We start from the raw sequence: 21,195 nt of genomic DNA, 5'->3' as shown, positions 1-21,195 counted from the left end.
TATTTAAATGTCTTTTACAATTGGGAATTTATTAACACATAATTTTCTCGCTGTATCGCGATACACATCTGTTGAGCGAGGAAAGCGCCACCTCTGGGGTCACCGGTATCTACCTACACTATTTTCAAATAATCTTTAATTAGCGCCTGTGCACTGGAACCCTATCGCCCAAGAGTCTACTGATGTGCTAAACTCAGGAAACTGGTCCCAATTTAAAAAAAATCGTTTCTCATACATTAAGGAAATCTGTATAACAAAGCATCAAAGCATAGCCCACATCACAGGGGCAAAGATTTTAATTAAGTGATTTCATTCATCAATAACGTTGTCCAGGACGACCGTTACTAACCGACTGTTATGACGACAAAACATGCAGGAGATATAGTTCATAATTACTTGGGTATCATCAAGTTTAAATCTTGTTTATTACCAATTGGCAACCCTAGACAAGTGGACAAAGTTGGGCAACGGTAAAACACTTTCACGAATACAATTGATAATTACAAAGGATCGCCGATCCCGAAACATCTCGTTTGCATATGAAGCGATAGCAATCGTTACATTGACTGTTTTTATTTCGGCCCATAGACAACTATTAAGTCTCTTTACACATTTAAAATGTATGTGCTTATGTGAGTACTACGCTTTAAATCTAGCGGCATAGACAATAAATAAACAGTAGCTTAGTACAAGCTTGCAATTGACTAGAGATTTTTGTATCTGTTTCCTTGATAATTTTAGTTCATATGCAAAATGTTGTTCTACACCACTTTAATAAAATTTCTTATCCATAAGGTACCGAATAACATAAAAAATCACGGCTGCTACGTTATAAATAGCAGCTCGTTAATTACCGTCTGTAATCACATTTCGCCAAATGCGTTACGACACACATGTCCCATCCCTTCGCCGTTCTAAATTTAAATTTTTAGGCGGGAGCGTGCCTCAATAGAATCGTTCATAATTTATGGATCTTTGTTTCCTAGTGCAATCGACGATTATAGATTATACAAATACTAAATTTTATTATAACGGTAAACATAGGGTATTAATTTCCAGTGGCGGGAAATGTATTTGACATATTAAAATGATTCATCAACAACTTTATTGGTCTGTTCTTTAAGATCTTTTGAGGGATGGTTCTTTGTCCACGAATAAGTATCGCAACACAGAGAAGGTGCTAGCATTAAAATCACAGGTCAAAATTTTTTAATTTTATTTTATTGTATTTATTATTTGAACGCTGAATTATATTAAAACGAAGAGATGTTTCTGCTAAAATGACGCGCCATTCATTATAAGATCGCATTTCATTATGTAAATCACGTTAATGAATGTTGAGATTAAAATAGACGATTCGGAGACGGTTCGGTAACTCACTGGTTACAAATGAAATTTATTTATTTAGCTATCATTAATTATACATATGTATATACAAAAACAATTGAACTGACCATATAACCTTCGTAGGTTACAATGGAATAGGTACATAAGATATACAAAAAGGATCAAACGATGGGATATCAATAAAAAAAGTATAAATGCGTAATTCGGCCGGGTTGTGTGATAGTGTGAAAGTGTGTGTGTATGAGGAGTATGCTAATGATGTAGGTATGGATATTATTAATCCTCTGTTTAAGCATATTCCGCAATAGCTTAAACCAGTCAAGGAAAAGCTATGAATACAATAAAAAAGTTTAATTAAAACGCCTAAAATCATCAATGTAATACAGCCCATCATGGACGTAAGTCTCCTCAATAATTCATCATCGCAATATTTCGAGGTCCTTGACAACTCCATCCCATTATCACCTTGGTCTACCAGATTTTTTCTCCTGATACCAGGTTGTGTGTTTAGCAACCTTGGGGTTTCGTCGTCCGCCGTCATTCACATGTCCCCACTTGAGCCTGTTGCATTATGATTTGGATGTTGGCGTCGTGAAGGATGGTATAAACTTCTTCATTGTACCGAAAACACCGCCATTACAAACACAGATTGTAAATGACAAGCAAGTGACGGTTTTTGACAATCGCTGCATATGGTAAACATAGACAAAACGATTTTTTTTTCTAATTTGATGTAAGTTTATTTTATAGACAAAAAATTCAAAAAGCATATTTTTGCGTATATCTATGGGGAAATCCTAATAAACACTTCGCTACAACTCTGGCTTATACAACTGCCTTAAGACATAATCAAATCCGTATCAAAACCTATTTCTATAAGAACCCGATCCCATATTATTGTTAAATCGATTCCCACGATTATATCAATCGAGTCGGGATAACTGGATAATTAGGACGATTACTGCCAGCTACTGTTTGCCGGAGGCTGAGATTTCTCAGGCATTTCAGACAATCAAAGGGATTAGGAATCGTAAAATATGAAGTCAGAAGACATATTTGCAACAATTATATTCCAATAATAAACATAAACAAAATACTAATGCCAATTAATGGCGCTGAAACCCTTTTTAGGCCTGGGTCTCAGACTTCGGTGGCTGTGGCTTCATGATTTGTCAAATTAATAGGCAAGTAGGTGACCAGCCTCTGGAGCCTAACACACGCCGTCGACTTTTTTGATCTAAGGCAATTTGTTTTTTTATAGAACAGGGGCGAAACAGGCAGGAGGCTCATCTGATGAAAAAAAAGGTTTCCTCGTAATGTTTTCCTTGACCGTTCGAAAAAATATTTACATCGAAAAAAAGTTCATTTATGCACAGCCCGGAATTGAACCCATGACAAAATGTATTAAGAGAAAATAATATGTCACCATTATGGTAGCGAAAGATATCCTCACAAATAAATACATCAATTTAAACAGTGAATTGTGTCTGCTCCATGCCTTGGGAGTTAGGGATCAAACATAGACAACTTCTTCTACGACTTGGAGAATGTTTGCCTATTATTTAATAATTTCCATAGCAATCATTGCGTATTTACGGCCGGTGAAAACAATCAAGTGTGTCAATCACGCTACCTCGTGATAATGCTCGCATTCTCACGATAAAAGTGATGCTATCACGCTATCAATCGGGTTCTTCCGATAAATGCCCTCATCTCTTTAGGGATCTTGGTAGTTAGTTGGATTTTCCATTCTTTGTGCTAACTGCTGTTCGTCTGGAACACCTCAGAAATTCGTCATCGTTTCTATTTTCCCATACACATGTAACTATATACTATATTAAATTCTTTTAATTCTGTTAGACACATTTGCCATTATGTGTGGCAGAATATCTGAAGTTTAGGTAACTAAAGATTCTTGCGAATAAAACTAATATTATTATTCAAATATAAAACTGAACAGAAAACGTCAATATTTGAATAGTCTTGTAAGTTAGTCTACTTATTGCAACTTACAAGTTATTATATTATAACCCCATTATTCAACAAGTCACTTTGTTTTGCAAAACATTATGCTCTTAGCTGACAAAAACTAGGTTTTCATTATGGAAGCTTAAATAGCATAGCTTGGTACTTTCCCGAGTGTCAGATTCAATTTCGATTGTGCTTTGATGCATCAGTCAAGCGGTTTTATATACGTTTTGTACAATCTACCTGCGTGTTCAGTCTTTGTTAGATCAAACGAGATAATACCTGTAGTTTTATCGTATCCAAATTAAACAGTAGTAAAACTTTGTAATTATATTAATGAACTCAATTGATTGCTGCACCACAAATAACTTATATGTAACATTGTAATAATATATTATTATTTTTTTAAGTTTTATCCCTGTGGCAGTTCCTTTAACGCTGGTATTTCCTCGTTGGAAGCGAGGACCAGGCGTACCAACCTTAATCTTTAATTAGCGCCTATGCACTTGAAGCACACGGCTCAAGAGTCTTTACTCCAATGAGAATAAAATCAAAATTGGCGGAAAGACGTTTATTATTTGAATATTTAAAATAAATATCCTATGTTGATGTGAAACATCTATAGCCGCACGTAAAACCGATTTCTGGCGTGGCGACGCATCGCCACGCTATATGATATACAGTCTAAATGCAATAGTAAATTTCACATTAAAAATATTTAATGAAAATAATGTTTATTCAGTCATCGTTATCTGGAAAAAAATCGTAATATTTTATTTTATCATTATGACATATTTAGTTCCTATCACAATCTATTATTTTCTGCATATTACTTTTACAAAATAATGTCGATGTTTCACATCTGCCAGGCGTCCCGTGACAGCTCTAATTTTTTTATTATACGTAATATGTTACAAGCTAGTATCAATAGAATTAAGTTAATCAATGATGGTTGCGGTGTGCAAACAAACTGAACTGCTCCTCGTTCATTGATCTCTGAATGAATTGATATCGTTCACCGATTGATATTCTGTGCCGGCGTCATAATTAGTGGATAGCGGGCAGGTCGCATGATAACTAGTCTTAATAGTTATAATGAGTAGAGGAAACGCCATCTTGCTTTGAGACGGGAAAGTGGGCAATTAGAATCCGCTTCTTATAATCACGATATGCAGAACTCGAATTGCCATTTCTTTTGCAAATATTATTTATAATTTGTGTTCGTACGGCATTTTTCAAGAAGACAAGATATAGATAGTACGAACAAACATTTGTTTGTGTTGTAACGTTAAGGATGTTTCACAGTTTTAAACAAGGATTTTCTGTTACTGCTTTAAGGAAAAGAAAATGCATTTTTCTGTAAAATAAAATTAATGATATAGGCCATGAAGACAAAATACAAACAAATTAAGATCTTTACTAAGCTATAAGAGGAACTTAAACTGTCTCGAAGATACACACATACTTTAATAAATGTATGCATAAATACAGTAGCATATTTTTGTGAATAAAGAAATACTGTTTTTTTCTAATTAAAGATTTATGATAGGGGTCGGTAGATTCCTGCCAGCCTTAAAGGCACACTGACTGCCACAGGGACCAAACTTTTTAAATTTCTTCTTAAACTTCTATATATCTCAAAAACATTGTAAACACAACAATACTTACAAACAAACACAACACACAATACTTATGTGTTGGACATTAAAGTTATTGTATTTATTTCATATAAACACTTATACCGCTTTGACGTTCCAATTACATTTAAAAAGGTTTAAATTATTCGCGTTTTAATTCGCAAAACTATTTACTTGAAGCAATGATCCTTCACCGGCTTCATACTTCAGCTGCCCTAATATACACCTGTCCTGACAGACCGCTTTTATTTCCTCAAGCGTTTTACTACTCCGCCAACGACCATCCTAATTTGATCCCTGAAAATTCTTTATCCTACCCTCGTTTGCCCTGTTTTATTAAACTGCAGAAGGGTGGGGTAGGTCACGCTACGCTGAACGTTAGTTTTAGTGCTAGTAAATAGTGAAGAGGTTAATTTGATGTGTTCGAGGCTTGTGTTTATGTGTGGTAGCTAGATTGAATGACGTGTAATCATTCTTACAGGCTCACATGTGTATATATCTCCTATATGTTAATAGTTTAAGTATTGGATTTGACCCTAGATTTGGTGCGGAAAACATAACTAAGCGTGGGACACATATTTTTTTATTTTTCCTGTCAAACACCAGCCATATTTCATCAGGACAAACAAATTCTTATGAAAATAATGATATACTAATATCATTGACAAATCAGCACACAACTCACAAGTACTCTTTGTTGCGAATATACACTGTAAATACATGTTTAGGAATAAACAACATAAAGAAAGCAAGGTGTCTAAAACGACTCGGTGAAAGGTCTCCATGGAGCTGCTGAAAATCATTTATCATCACAATTTTATTGTAAATATCCGCGACGATTGGACTAAAACAATTCCTTGCGTCTGTCGATCTAAATCAGTGTATTCCAATCTTTTTTATGCCCTACTAAAACCTTTCTAAAATTGTTAATTATTGAAGGTTAATTTTAGTTCGAATTGCCCCCTTAACAATCCTATTGCCCCCCGGTGGAGCTTGGGACCCACGATACACTACCAAATACTTAAAAATAGATCACGATACGAAAGATTATTTAATGTATACAGCGAAGATTATGAACTTTTGAATGCATATAAAGTAATTGTACGTCGCAAAATAATTAATGATTAAAGTGTCAGATATCAGTTTGTATCAGATTTCTAGAACGTCTCAAGGGAAACCTACCAACAGCGACCACCTAATCAATGCCATATCAAACTTTCAATAATATTTCTTTGATGAAAAACGATTTTTATGAGTTTTTTAATTATTTTCCTCATTATGCAATATGTTTTCCATGGTCCAGGGCTAGCGGAAAACAGGGGAGAGTATCTTCCTTCCCAACACGACCAGAAATGAAGACTGTGATAGAAGAAGCCGACCGAATTTTACCGAATCCATAACATGTTTGCAAATGATTTTAAACAGTTATGCCAAATAATACCATGAGAACCTATATTTCCCTTCAAAAAATTTGTATCACGGATTATAACTTGTAGTGATGCATATCAAATCAGACGTCTCAAGTTTCCACAAATCAATATTTAATCCCCTATTAATATCAATTTACAAGGCAAATAATTGAAGGAACTATGAATACGACTTCTATCACTTCTTTGCAAGTGTGCTTTGGAACTCCTCTCTTGATACCAGACGAGCTCAGTCTTTAAGTTTTAAGCATTTCTCTTCTGCCTTATGATATAATAATAAATCAATAATTCATAGTGAGAAAATGATAATTTCACATTGATAAATTATAAAAATCCGCACAATTAGTGATATAAAAATAGGCATGGAAAAAACATATTAATTATCATGTGTGTTACTATGTACGAAACAAAGCAACGAAATTATTACATTTGTAACTATTTCTAACAAAGTAATAATAATAGTCGTAGAAAATTGAATTTAATTAACAAATTTAGAAAAGTTTGGTCTCTGGTATGTCGTCTGTGTCCTTTTTCCTCTTTTATTTCCTCGCTGTATTGCAATTCTTATTCATTGAGAGAGGAAAACACCAGCTCTGGGGGTTTCCGATACCATCTACCAGACCACTTAAATCTTCAGAGCCTATGTACTTAGACTCCAAAGGGAAAACAAAATTTTAAGGGAACTATTTTCGATTTATTTATTTCTATTACTATTATTACCAAGTAGGTTGAGAGTATATCTTAAGCATTGTAAGCCAATATTGTGAGGCTGAGACGCTAAAGATAAATATTAATTTTGAGTGAAATATTCGTACAAAAGCGGCCATTAAGCGCTTAGTCTCATGGGCGGAGCGGAATGATTGATAGTACTACGATGCAGATGTGGATAATTATAAAACGCATCTTTCCTTCATTCTCGGTCATAGAATGAACGAGTATTACGTTCATCTGCGAATTCCTGTGTTATATGTCTCAACCCAAACATCCATTTACAAAAATAACATTCACATTTTATGTGGAATAAGTTTTGGGTTTATGATATGGGTTATCAATGCGACAGTAGTGATGGCTTACTAGCTTCCGAACTTCCAGCCGTTAGACATTTTTTTCTAATAACTTCCTTCATTTATTGTAACACCCTCACGAACCTGCTCCAATTTTTTTCTATGTCTATATCCATGCCTTTCTTTCTCAATTCGCTGCCTGCTGACGCATCTATTAAGAGTCTAGACGTCATATGGAACGTGGTGTAATGGTTGCAGCTCCTTACAAACGTTGTGTAAAAGAAAAAACTTGGCGATTAAAAAGAGTTGCGGAGAGTTTATCTAAGCATCTTGTTATATGCTCCGCCCATTGCAACTTCATTTTTAAGGAATAATGTGTAGCATGATTGTTTTTCGACTTATTTTTTATGATATGATTGATATTAAATAAATTCAAAGAATTAAATCTATCAATTCCTTAAACACTTTATAATTTGCGTTTATAAATTAAATGGCTTACAGCATGCGGGCGGAAGACGATTGCGTTAAACAATGATAACATTAAATAAATGAAATAGTGATTAAAAACATGGTTAAGCCGAACCAAGTTACAATGTTACGCACTGTGCGTTTCGTTTGTTTTTGATTGGTCAATTATCTGCTCCAATCTGTCACGTCATACCGTTTGACCAATCACAACGAGTCGAGCTATATTAAACCTATGAATCCGTCCTTCTTCCAACTCGATATTGAATTTGAAGTATTTCCGAATCAACTCGACTTTGGGTCCAAGAAAAGAACATACCAAACCTTAGAAAGCAGCATAGAGTGACCATGTTCTATCACTTAACAGGTGAGCTTTAGCCCATTTGACCGAATTATATGTAAAAAGAACAGTTTCAAATATTTTCAAAAGAATTAAGAAAAGGTACAAAAAATATTTTGATATTTGATTTTTTCTTCTATTTGGTGCAATGAATAAACTCCAATGGAAAATTAAAATATTTTGATCAAAAATACATATTAAAGTGTTGAAAGTCGATACTGTAAGTCGATCTGTCTGCGTCACACAAATCATTACACGCCAGGGGTAGTGAACATCTTCTGAAACCAATTCTAGACTAAGTGGTAATTGTTGTAAGTAATTGTCTATGACAAATTTCACGGTCTTTTAAATAAATCTACAATAACATCGATTTTTGTTAAATCTAAATATATTTCTATAATAGTGAAGGCAAAGATTAATTTAAGCTCATACTTGAGGTCGTATGTACGATCCCCAGCTGTGCACCAATGTCTTTTGCGAATTTAATATTCGCTCGAAAGGTGAGAGAAAACGTTGTAAGGAAACCGGGTTTAGACCCAAAAGTTCGATGGCGTCTGTCAGACAGGAAGCTGATCACCTAATTGCCTATAAGACAAAATATGTAACAGATTCATAAATCTGAGGCCCAGATTTAAAAATTGTCGCCATTGATGTATGTTATTATCTGGTATTAAATTCTAAACGTGACAAAATAATCCTTTTCCTAACAAAAGGTTGGCAACCCCTGCCCGAAGACAGTCGCAGTCTTTTAATTAAGGTTAGACGTGCAACGATTCTAATATCGGAACGCGATTATAATTTTCATATGTCTTCGCGAAGTCCTATAGCTGCTTCTTGATACCAGTCTCGTTTTACATAACCATTTCTATTTGTTTAATACGAGAAACATATTGATTAAGTATGTATCAACAAAAACATCAGCAGTAAATGCAGGCTGGGCATACAACGACCACAATTTTCGCCTAGATTAGTTTAAGCTATCGCGGAATATACTTAAGAAGTATTAAGAATATCACTACACCATCACGTACAAACCCTCACTGTCACACCATGAAACAACACAGACGAGTTAGGTATTACGTATTTAATCATTATCCTTCTGTAAATACAGTGTAAACCCGTTATAACGTAATTTTTTATAAAGACCAATCTTCTATAACATAAAGTGTTATAATTTGGTTGGTTTAACTTTAACAGAAAACCCGTACGGTAATTCACTCTTTATAACACAAGAACTATTCTCTATATCGAAGAAAAATGCTTGATCTCTTGAATTTCGTGATATAGAGTTTACATTGTATTTAAACTTTTTTGTATGTATATAATTTATGTTAGCATACGTAGGCCTAAGGTTAATACAAGGATATATGCAAAAGCGGTCTCTGGAATTAAGGAATTGAATACTAAAATCAAAGTAAATGTAAATACTAAATAGTTTCTCTTGAATAAGTCATCGTTTAGGAATCACAAATCTAATTCACACCTTATGTACACAGACCATGTATAGTTATAACAGAAATTAAATTAAAATCGCCAAGTGACGTATTGTTTGACAGTTATAACGATGACGCGTTTGCTTGACTGTGATCCAATCACAGATACGCGACACGATGCGGCGTTCCGTTTCAAGTATTTATATATTACTTCTTTATTTTAATATTTAAGGGTCGAATAGTTAATTATATATTAAAGCAATGTTTTAACGTGTTAAGTTCCAAAAGCCAAGACTAATACTGTCTTTGACATTCATTATAACATTGTATTCGATTAATTTTTTAGATTCTAAATATAGAAGTATTATATTAATAGTGATAGAAAAGATATAATATGTTACATACCTATGTACTGTATACTTTACTCATAAATTAAAACGCCGCCTCATTATGCAAATATCTATCTAATAACAGCAGTGCGACTTTTGATCACAAGAGCTACAGAATCATCCATTAGATTGCCAAATGGTTGATTATACATTTCCAATGCAAGTCAGTAATGAATTTTAAAGGCCAAGTTAACGACTGATTAAAAACAAATGGGACTTAAAGGTCAATGGGACTTAAAATTGTATCTGAAGTTGGCAATCGACATTATAGTTGTTTCTATTTATTGTTAGTCTCGTTTCTTCTACACCCATAGAATAAGGCGAACAACAAGGTTAACATTTTGGAAAAAAAAAATCGTGTTACTCCAAAGAAGTATTACTTGTAACGCGAGTACATAAGTACACACCCTTTTTTTTAAATACACACGTCAACATCAACAAAACATAATTTTTAATTGCGCAGCCGGTCATACAAAGACCACTATTTAAGTCTTGACTTGTTTACGCTATCGCGGAATATGCTTAAAAGTTATTATTAAGAATATTCATATTTCATAGCATACACATATACCTACACTTTCTCCCTCCCTAGATACCCTTACTTTCGCCCATCACAGCCGATTTAAGTATTACGTGTTTAATCATATTTCCTAAGCAAAAACGATGTAATAATTAGTTATTAGTAGTAGACAATAAAAATTTTGTGTTTAACAACATCGATACCCGTAGCAATTATTGAAACATTACATTACCAATATTATATATCCAATTAATTGATAAGTTCGTAAACTAAACTTTAATTACAGACAGTTTAAGTCTATAATTGATTAAAAGCCGATTCGCATAGCGCGGGCCCCGCATGCAATAATTAATTCTATACCTTCCCTATAGCAATAATATCGCATTTTTCTAATACTGATTAAATTGTCTGTTAATAACGGTTTTTGTTATTTCCTTTCACTTTACCAAGACATGAAGGTATAAGCTAACTGAATCTATTTCTTTATAACAAAAAACACCCTTTTATATGAGTTCCCTTTTAATTGAGAAATTGTCAGTATTATTATAATAGCTATTATTCGAAAATTCCTAAAAATCCCTTCTCTTCCTTTCTTGACGAATTCTTTAAATCTCTACTGTACAAGAATTTCCTGTCTGCATCGACATATAACTTTCGTACGAACAGATCTGAAATTACTTTTCATGTGAGCATAAAATATATTAATATTGCCTTATCACTGTTTGCATATATTATAATTTATGTATTGTCTAAATAACTATATGTCTTATGTATTTTTGCATTTCTTGTGCTCACCTTATTTAATTTTAAAGTTTTTTTTTTCATAGATGCCGGGAAGAGATTGCTCGAGAATTGCAATTGAATTTTTAGAAAATTGAATTGCATTCTGTTTGATGTGAAAGTCAGGGTGTGCTCATGATGCAGGTGATTTAGCGCTATGGATATACTTAATACTACGTTTAAGCAAATTTCGCGATAGATTAAACAAGTAGGTAAAGGCTTGAATAGTGGTCATATCCGGGCGGCGCGATAAAAACGGAATTTCTTGTATATGTATATATCATATAATATGATATACGTGATGTACATTTATGTGGAGTGTATAAAATAGTGATTTATATCTATTTCAACTAAAGAATAAATTTATAAATTATAGATGACTTTCTTTTTTTAATAATAAAGGGGGCCCCAACATGGCGCACGGTCATGCGATGACCGTGGACCCCATGGAATACTATTTTGAGTGTGCGTTGCCGACCTTTAAAGAGGGAGTATACTACTAAAAATACGTCCACCAATACTTTGACGAGTTCAGTGTAGTTTAATATGAAACGGCCAAGCTTGGATATTAAATTACATCATAACTACATTTTAATCCAATATTTTCCGTTGTGCAGGTAGATTATAATTTATTGGATTCTAACGATAAGGTTTCATTGCTCTGATTTGTAATAATGTATGTTTGTTATTTTATATTATAGTATTTTATTTAGTATGGCAAGAAGCCTTACAGGGCGTGTACCTGGTTTAATACCTAACTTTATGTATGTTAAAGGATGCGTTTTCATGTTAAACATAGCTTCCGTTGAACGTTTTTTTTAAGCAGAGTTTTTTAATCAGATAAATAGTTTTGTAGAGGTCAACCTAAATGTCTTATAAATAATCTACAATTCGCATTGCAGTCTCCGTCTTATTTGATTTTAAAGTGCAGTTTAGAGGTTATATTTTTTAAATTTAATAATTGCTTTTGCATAAATATTTACGTAAATAATATTTTTTTCGTTTTATAGAAGACTCGCAAGTGCGTTGCCGGCCTTTTAAGAATTGCTTCGAAGGACCCCAAGTCGAATTGGTTCAACGGGTAGCTGGTTCCTAAGTGGTGCGCGGCTAAAACTTAAGAAACGATTCATTCTGACAATTTTTAACATAAAATTAAACAGATAAATGCGTCAATCAACAGACAAGGTCAGATTGCCAATTAATAGTCATCATTGAAACATAATAACTTCTTAAAGGTTGTCAATTACACCGACGGCTAAATTTCGTCTTTCTATTGAAATTCTGTCTTTTTAAATAGTTTAGTTATTTAATGTACGTTTTGCTAGACAGCATCCGGCTTATTTAAAATAATGGATGATATAGCGATAAATAATGTCGTCTCATAATAATAATAATAAAAGCCATTAGTTAAAAAGAATTTACAACTTATATTTGTTATATACGTTATATTTCTTGTTAACCCCTTCATGGGTAAAAGCTTTCTCCAGCTTTTTCCAAACACGGGTTTCTTTCTCCAATCAGCTAATGCTTCTGTTTCTTCTACCTATCTGCTTTTTTGGGGCACCTTTTTCACCTCCTTGTTAGTCTATAGTCTTCCTTTTATCTTGATATATGCCTCGCCAATTGCCACTTCTCTTAGGCCACTATATAAGGCACTTAAATTTTTTTCGCTTTTTTGAATATTCTTCTCACAAAAACATTTAAAACAATATTGTTGACGTTACCCGTCCATGACGAAGTTAAAACCTTTCCTTTATAAATATTGAATTATGCGATTCACAAGAGAAATATTGAATATCAATGAGATCACATCCCGATTTGTGTAAAGATCGGGGACAAAGGTGAATCTGACGAGTCAGCCATTTTATTTGTATGCAAATTACGATCGATATAAAATTACAAAAGCAAATCAGAAATGCTATTATTTGTCGAGCTCAAGCGGGCGTGGTGTGCTTTATTTGTCACAAAAAGTGCCTTGGGTCACTGTTTTTCATTATAATTTGGCAACAACTTAAAGCTAGTTAACTCAAATTTAATTCAATACATATAGCATAAGCTGTATTGAATTAAATTTGAGTAAATAAAACTAAGATATTCAATCCTTATAGTTACATAAGCTATAAGGATTGAATATCTTAGTTTTATGGGTTACAACGAGCTAGAACAGTAACGCATTACTGTCCTTGCCATGGACAGTAATGCGGCAGTACTTCAGTACCTTAGTTTCAATGTACCTGATGGGTACGTCAGGTAGCGACATCCTCTGCCGTTAGAAAATGTGAAAAGCACCTTCTGAAAGGGGCACATATAATTCGGTGTATTAATTTAGTTAACGACATACATAGGTTAACCGACCTTTTTCATTGTCCGTTTAGTAAAATGGCAAAAGCTCTAGTATTTGTTAGTTCCTGTCGTAGTTAGTTAATATCTTGTATTTTTTATTATATATTTTGTTTTTTCCAATTAATTTCATATCTATGTCTTTCTTATTCTTCTACATTTCGCTTATTATGACCCATTTTTAAAATGTCCAAAATAAAATTTCACAAAGTACCATTCACCGCTGTTTCAAGATAGAGGATTTATTTCTTGTTAATTTATTTGATTAAATATATGTGCCTAAATTTGTAGTTACTATGTTGATGACGAGTTTGTCAATTCCTTTCGATATCACACACGAATTCAACTGTAGGTAGGTATATGTAAATAAGATGTTGACGTGGGCTAAAGGTTTAAATATATCTTTTAAAAATATAGGGTATATTTTAGTTATTAAAGCAACACGATAGTTTATGCATATCTCCGGCTATTGCACAGACTACCAATGAGTAATTAAACGATGTAAGTTACAACATACTTGATTATAAGCGTTCAATCCGTTATAAAATCTAAAAAATAGTAGGCAAAGTACTACAAATTAACTAATGCTAATATATGTTTAGTTGGAAATTCCATCTGCAAAAACCAACGTAGGAGTTCGGACACCTCTCTTTTGGATTTTATCGCGATTATAACCAATTAAATAGTAATTATCTGGAGATAGATTTGATAGTTTGTTGATCAATTTAAAAACAGCTGTATTAAATGTATATCTCATACTGCTGATATTTTAAATCTGCTGTTTTGCTGGTATTTTTTTGTTGTCTTTATCAAAAATTATTATGTTATTGTATTTTATTAGTTACATTTATATTTTACTAAAATAGCCTGGAACATTAATCCTAGATACATTTTATGTAGGTACTATGAGTAATTAAATAAATATATTGTAAACCAATGATTTCTGACAAAGTACTTAAATATATTCATGTTAAATTGTAACTGTTAAAGGTTTTATCACAAATATTCACATTCCTCAGTGAGTTGGTACCAAATGAGGCACGCGACCAGGTAGCAAGATTAACTTGGCACCTGCCCCAATTGTTGTGACACACGCATGAGCCGGCCTTTTCGTTATCTTCTTTTTTATAAAACCAAAGAAACGGTGATAGACCAATCTAAGTGTTACGCGTAGTTCACAGTTCAGTTCGATGACTCATCATAATACACAAATAAAAATTCAAACATTGCAAAGTGTCATTTCCGACTGTCATTTAAGATTTGACCCGCGTAAACATTGACGGTGGGAATTCCGAACCGGAATTACTTATAAACCATAAAGTAAGAAGATGACGATGATGAAGATTCCATAAAATTTATTAATAAAAGAAACAGTAACTAGTATTGATGTAAGTACCTATCTACAATTCCCAAATTCTAGATCCATTTTGAAACTTGAAAATTCATATTACAAACTTCCTAACTATGATTATATTTTTATAATATTAATTCATCACGTAGAAAATCAGTGTTGTCATCACCGAAAAATAAATTCCAGCAAGATCGCCAATTATTTCATTTAATGAAACGTCGCGGTGACAGGAAAAGGAAGCGAGGTCTAACTTTAGCCGATTGTGCACTGACTGACAGCTAGATTTGATTAATTAATTTTTGGCCTTATCCGCTGTAGGGCTACCAGATGGCCCTTTGAAGTCCTTTCAAACATTATTACTCCAAATTGCCGCAAATTCACAATTATCTAAGTCCATACGATAGAAATATAGGCGTCTTTATTAGGTCTAAGATTCAAGTTGATATGTCGAACCTAAGTACAGCTCGTTACATATATAGTTCTATGAACATTAAACATGGCCGAATAAACCCACGATATATCAATATCAAAGAATTGATAACCCTGGCGAGCGATAATAAATCGTGCGTGCGCTTTGGCCTCCCGGTAGATGTCGCCAGCGTCAGACAGATCGCTGAATAAATGATTAACTCAAACGTTATAAGTCTAGACCGAAATAGTCGCCTAACGACGTATACAGGTAGATGAAGCCGTCAAATTGAGTTCCGGTAGATCATTAAAATCCAAAGTTATTCTAAGAATACATCATTTAAAGTACAATGTATTGATTCGTCACACGCAGGCTGAAATGTCTTTTATTTTTGCACATGGCAAAGTTTGATTTCATAGACAATAAAACGTGTGGAAATAGCGTATTCAACCGTATATATACTTAGGCACTCTACATAAAAAATAAATATTAATAATTCATGAAAAATATATTTTTTAGTACTAGATAATTTTCATTCATAGCTTCTAATGTATTTACTATATGTTATTATAAAGTAGTAGAAATCTATAGAACATTCTTTTATTATAATAATTTTAATGAGCCATAAAATAACAGAATAAATATACTTTATTCAATAGTTATATGCAAATTTATTTATTTAATCACAAGCTGTACTATATCTATAATCACAATAACTACAAAACAATAATCGAGTACTATCGGTAAACTTGCTTTATAATTCCGGTTTGCTTTAAAATATATTAAGCGCTTCGCACCCTAAAAAACAAGATTTTTATACCTAGAAATTGTTAAACAGAACATGGCTTGTTAGTGAATATACAAATGAATTGGGGAAATAATATTTCCGTTAAATAAACAATGCTAAGTCGGCACAGATGTTGGAAGGGTCGTCCTTTCATCCCGCATTATAAAATCCGGGACTAAATTTTGTTATTAATAATCATATCGGCGCCATTACGAAAAACTAACCGCCAAAGACACATGTGCGGATTCTGTCAACTTGACGTAAAAACTTCTTGTTTAACTGGAAATCCATTTTTGAAAGTAATTTGATTCGAAATTTGCGAAAATTAACAGAGTATAAATTAATCATTTAAATGTTAATATAAACTATATTATTAGTCATTTCTGAGTGTAGTACCTACTAAAATTTTAACTAAATACCTATCGCCGTAAAAACTTAAGGTAAAGATGTGTTAAGCAATACATTTAACAAAATGACGATCCCAAAGCTCAATACTACAAATATGTAATCCTCCTTTCCAATTTATTGATTCGTGGTATTTTAGTTGCAATCTACCCATCGTGAAGTCATTGTTTGGTTAATAACAGTAAAAGTATTGTCTAAAGCCAGGTAAAATCATGTTTTGACATGAAATAAGCAGGCGCCCTTACGAAAACAATTGATTTTTTACCTGCAATACGTCGTTAATGGAACATTTTTCAATATTCAAGAATTTACAATATTTTGGTACCTATCCCTGCCCGATGCCATGTACGATTCAGATTCGCGTCGGCTATATACCTAATGAATTTGTGTATTATGTACGTATTATAACACTCACTTTGTGTGTAAGATATGCTACAAAAAATTCCAAAATATTTTTTACAATTCCATTTATTTAATTTATCAAATCTATATAGGTAATAAATCAGTCAATATTACTCTACCCAAGCTATTGTTTCAATAATAATAGTAACCAAGTTACCTATTAATCTTAAAACTTGACCTAACATAAGTGCATAATTTCCTACAATTAGACAAGTATAACGTTCTTATTTGAATCTTGCAAGTAACAAGAATTCAAATGAGTGCAATCAATCCATACATACAATAAAAACCTTTTATTAATCACCACCAACAAAATCAAACATTTAATTTATCACAACCAACATAATACACAATGTACCTTTAAGTTAGCACATTGAGTAGTTGACTATAATCATCACTTTCATAACAATCACCATTGAATAATTTAGAATTAAGCTTGGACAACATAACAGCCGCTTCTAAGATGCCTCAATGATTATTGTAACCCGTCACATAGTAAATAGGTATTCAATTATTGTACTTACCACTGGGCTATCGTCTCCTAGATCAGAGTCGCGGTCGGCGTCTGCCATGGCATACGCCGGGACCGGCTCACGGTTCTTAACCCGAATCTTGGCGGTTGTAAAGACACGGAAATAATAACGCCACGGGCACGTGTCCACTGGCACTCACGGAACATACGATATGCGATACGTGTGTCGCGTTCGCGCGCACGGAATGGTGTGAGGCACACTAGCGCCCCTCTAAGCAAGCTCCGCCTATAGGCGTTTACGTCATGGCGAATCAAACGCTCCTATCAAATTGATTCCGCGCTCCGCCTCTGGCGATTGTTTTTTTTCGAATCGAGATCGCTTGATGTTTAATTGTTATGTTAATGATACTTATGATGAAGTAATCTATACATTTAAATCTTATGTTTTCTATATTAAGTTTAACGCGGTTTACTAATTCAAATAATTTACTGTATTAGTTTTTATTTCTTTTACCAAAAGCCGATCATGGTGACGTCGTTAAATCAGTATTTGAATATATTAGATACAATACATATTTAGTATGGTGGATTTTATTTAAAAATATATTATGATTAAAGACAACAGAATATAATTAGCAGTTTTAGAAAAAGTATTAAGTGGCTTGATTATAGATAATTGTTTGCATTGCCAAGGGTGCCTCATATACTTAGTTAATAATTGTCATACGTCAATGTGAACATTAACCGTATTTTATCAATAAACCCATTTTTTATTTTGACCTTTGCATGTAATTTATAGTAGGTTAAGTTTTGTATTGTATATTATTTTTTATGTTTGTAATTTTTTGTCTGGATTATCTGGAAGAAAAATGCTTGATCTTGTAATACCTACTCAATGAGTGATTTGAGTGTTTTTCGAGAAACTGCCAGACGAAGTATGCCAGTTATCTATTCGATATTATGATTTATTAGATTCTATTAAAATATTTTGCCTTATTAACTCAATCCATTGGTTAAGTCATATCATATCCTTTTTAATAGGAAATTTGGTTTTGTAAGGGGAGCATCTAGTATCTATCAGGTTTATTTATTTGTATTATTTTTTGTTGTTTGTTTGATTTTAGATGAAGCACACATTATAATCCTAGCAATCTACACAGAGCCAACTAAGTATATGCACTCACATGGCGGGTACATAATGCACGCAGTAGGTAATTCCTGGAGGGATGAGAGTGGAGAATGTTTTTGAATAAAAAAAACCAGTGGCGCTACAACTCATGCCCAAAATCCGTCTCCCGTGCTTGACACTTGCTGATGACTTTTTGTTCTCTACTTAAGACGGTTTCCTCACGTTGTTTTTCTTCACTGGTCAAGCGAATGGTTAATGCTCATAGGTATAGACAAATGCCATTAGTAGGCATCCGGGGATCGATCTCAAGGATGAGAGTCGCAAGCTGAAGCAACTAGCCTATTGCTGCTCATGTTATTCAGTAATAGGTGGGTATTGTACTGATAGGTATAAGAGGTCCTGTTGACCACAATAAAATCTTTGCTTTCGTTTCTATTTTATTTTATTTTTTATTTTCTGTTTAGGCCCCATAGTAGGTACTAGGTAGTAAGTAGGTTAAGTGTTTCAGGGTACAGATATGTAGTCCCTAACATATCTGTACCCTGAAATCGAACCCTGTCATGTTTAAGTTTATCAGCCCAGTTTTACCCCCAAGAATACGAAGGACAGCCTGTGCTTCCACCACCGAATGCTTATTGTTCCAACTTCCAAGAGTGGATGGCCAGAGGGAGATTCTTCACATCTGTTTGAACTGCACCTTCTCTCTGTTTCCTATTAGAAATATATTTTAACTTTTCCATTAAAGTTAATAATATTTAAGGTTATTAATACAATATTAAGTCCACAATATAAGCGTAGGTAGATAGGTTCAGACAGCAACAATTAATACAACAGGCAGATCAATCGCTTGTCGAACTGCACTCTGAACCAGTTTTTTGGTGGTTCAAGTTACATACTCGCGGTTCATTAATTTATCACATAAGTACCTATTAATTATTACGTCGTGGAAACTCGTACATGGAAGCCCATTATACTTAATACGTCTTAATATTTTATGCTTTATTATCTTCCAGATTAAAAGATTAGCAAAATTTTATTTAAAAAAATATATACATTTATAATATGATACTAAAATTCATATCTTATTGCTTTAAATTAATATCCATGTTTATTTTAAAATTTACTATAGAACAAAACTTTGTTTAAAAATTGTGTTCACAAAATTACCACAATAGATGTCGCTGTACCCTGGATCGCGGTATCGTTTCGTTTTTGACATTCGTGTATACTGTATTTAATTAAATAAAGATTCATTATGTGTAGTTCTATTTAATAATACATAACATTAAGGGTACCATCGTTACAATTCAGTATTATACAACTATCTTAATTGAGATATTGATAATCATAATATTAATACGAAATTAAACGCTTAAAATTTATAATAATTGAATGGATTTTAATAAAGCTTATCATTGCTAAAATTAAACAGACACTAGCACCACTCTGGAACTTCTTTCATCAAAAGTTGATATTATCTAGCAATAAGATTCACACGGCTGTCACTTCCACCACAACCTTAGTAATCGCTGGCGGCTGATTGATGAGTCCTCCCCCCTCTTCCCTCTCTCCGTTTAGACTTAACTGATCCATGCTCAAGAGATCTATTACCACTCCATACTTTTATTTCACACATTTGCTAATGCTAATGGGTATAAAATAAAATATAAAAATAAAATTTAAATATAAAATAAAATTTGCGAGAATGTCGCAACCTAGATTTCTTAAACAGTAGTAATATAATATATATCAATATGTTTTTAATACCAATCAATTAATGAATCTTTGTTTATTAGAAACAAAATATATATAGTAGATAATAGATGTCACTAAACTTAATATGTCATTTCTCACAATAGCGCCGTCGTGAAGGATAGTAATGAGATTATACTTAATTCAATAATCGGGCACTAGATGTCAGTTCCCAAATTAAAAAGGTTAAAACAAATGTTCTATTTTATATTTTATTTTGATCGAAATTCTTGCCGTCTTAAATTTAATCTATTACAATTCACTGCTTGATTGGTATTCAGATTTCCATTAAAATTTCATGAGGTAGGTATATGTTATATAACAATTAAAACCTCGCATTGTACCAGGACTTTTATTATGTATTTATTACCTATAGGAGAACCTTTGTGACCAAACTTCACCGATATCCAGATTGAGCATTGTGACAAACAAGCTGGGTGTCGATTACCATAGTTGCATCCCTGACACTTTGAAATCAATTTTCCATCTTGTATTTTAATTATCATATGTACCAATGTATAAGTTTGCGAGTATTACCAAAGTTTTTTAAATAAAATAAAAAGAAGTAAATATTGATATTTTAGAGCAATAAGGTAATCTTATTAAAAGCAAGAAAACTGTAAACTAATGGCCGCTTTGGCGTAATTTAAAGTTATCAACAATTTAATGGAAGGGCGCATCGCTTCTCCAACCCTCTGTGCTCTCTAGACGTTGATAAATTAACTATAATATTGAAGTGCAAGACTCAGCGGGAAAATTAAATTAGCCGAACGCTTTTATTGCCCTCTAGTCTTAGCTTAAATTATAGAAAGTCCGTCTAAACTTGACATTTCTACAT

The 21,195-nt window shown here is 33.1% G+C and overlaps 1 protein-coding gene across 5 annotated transcripts in view; it reads right to left on the bottom strand.

Moving 5' to 3' along the window:
• Nucleotides 1-17,717, bottom strand: part of LOC110995781 (protein dead ringer) — a 105,865-nt gene extending 88,148 nt beyond the window's left edge. For all 5 annotated transcript variants that reach the window (XM_045634777.1, XM_045634796.1, XM_045634783.1 and 2 more), the window contains exon 1: nucleotides 17,529-17,717. In XM_045634777.1, coding sequence (XP_045490733.1) covers nucleotides 17,529-17,576 — 48 coding nt within the window. In that variant the 5' untranslated portion in view covers nucleotides 17,577-17,717. The remainder of the gene's footprint in view (nucleotides 1-17,528) is intronic.
• Between the last annotated feature and the right edge of the window lie 3,478 nt (nucleotides 17,718-21,195).

The sequence above is a fragment of the Pieris rapae genome, chromosome 1, assembly GCF_905147795.1.
Source record: "Pieris rapae chromosome 1, ilPieRapa1.1, whole genome shotgun sequence".
Taxonomy (NCBI): Eukaryota; Metazoa; Arthropoda; class Insecta; order Lepidoptera; family Pieridae; genus Pieris; species Pieris rapae.
This window is presented reverse-complemented; position numbering and strand designations above follow the sequence as displayed.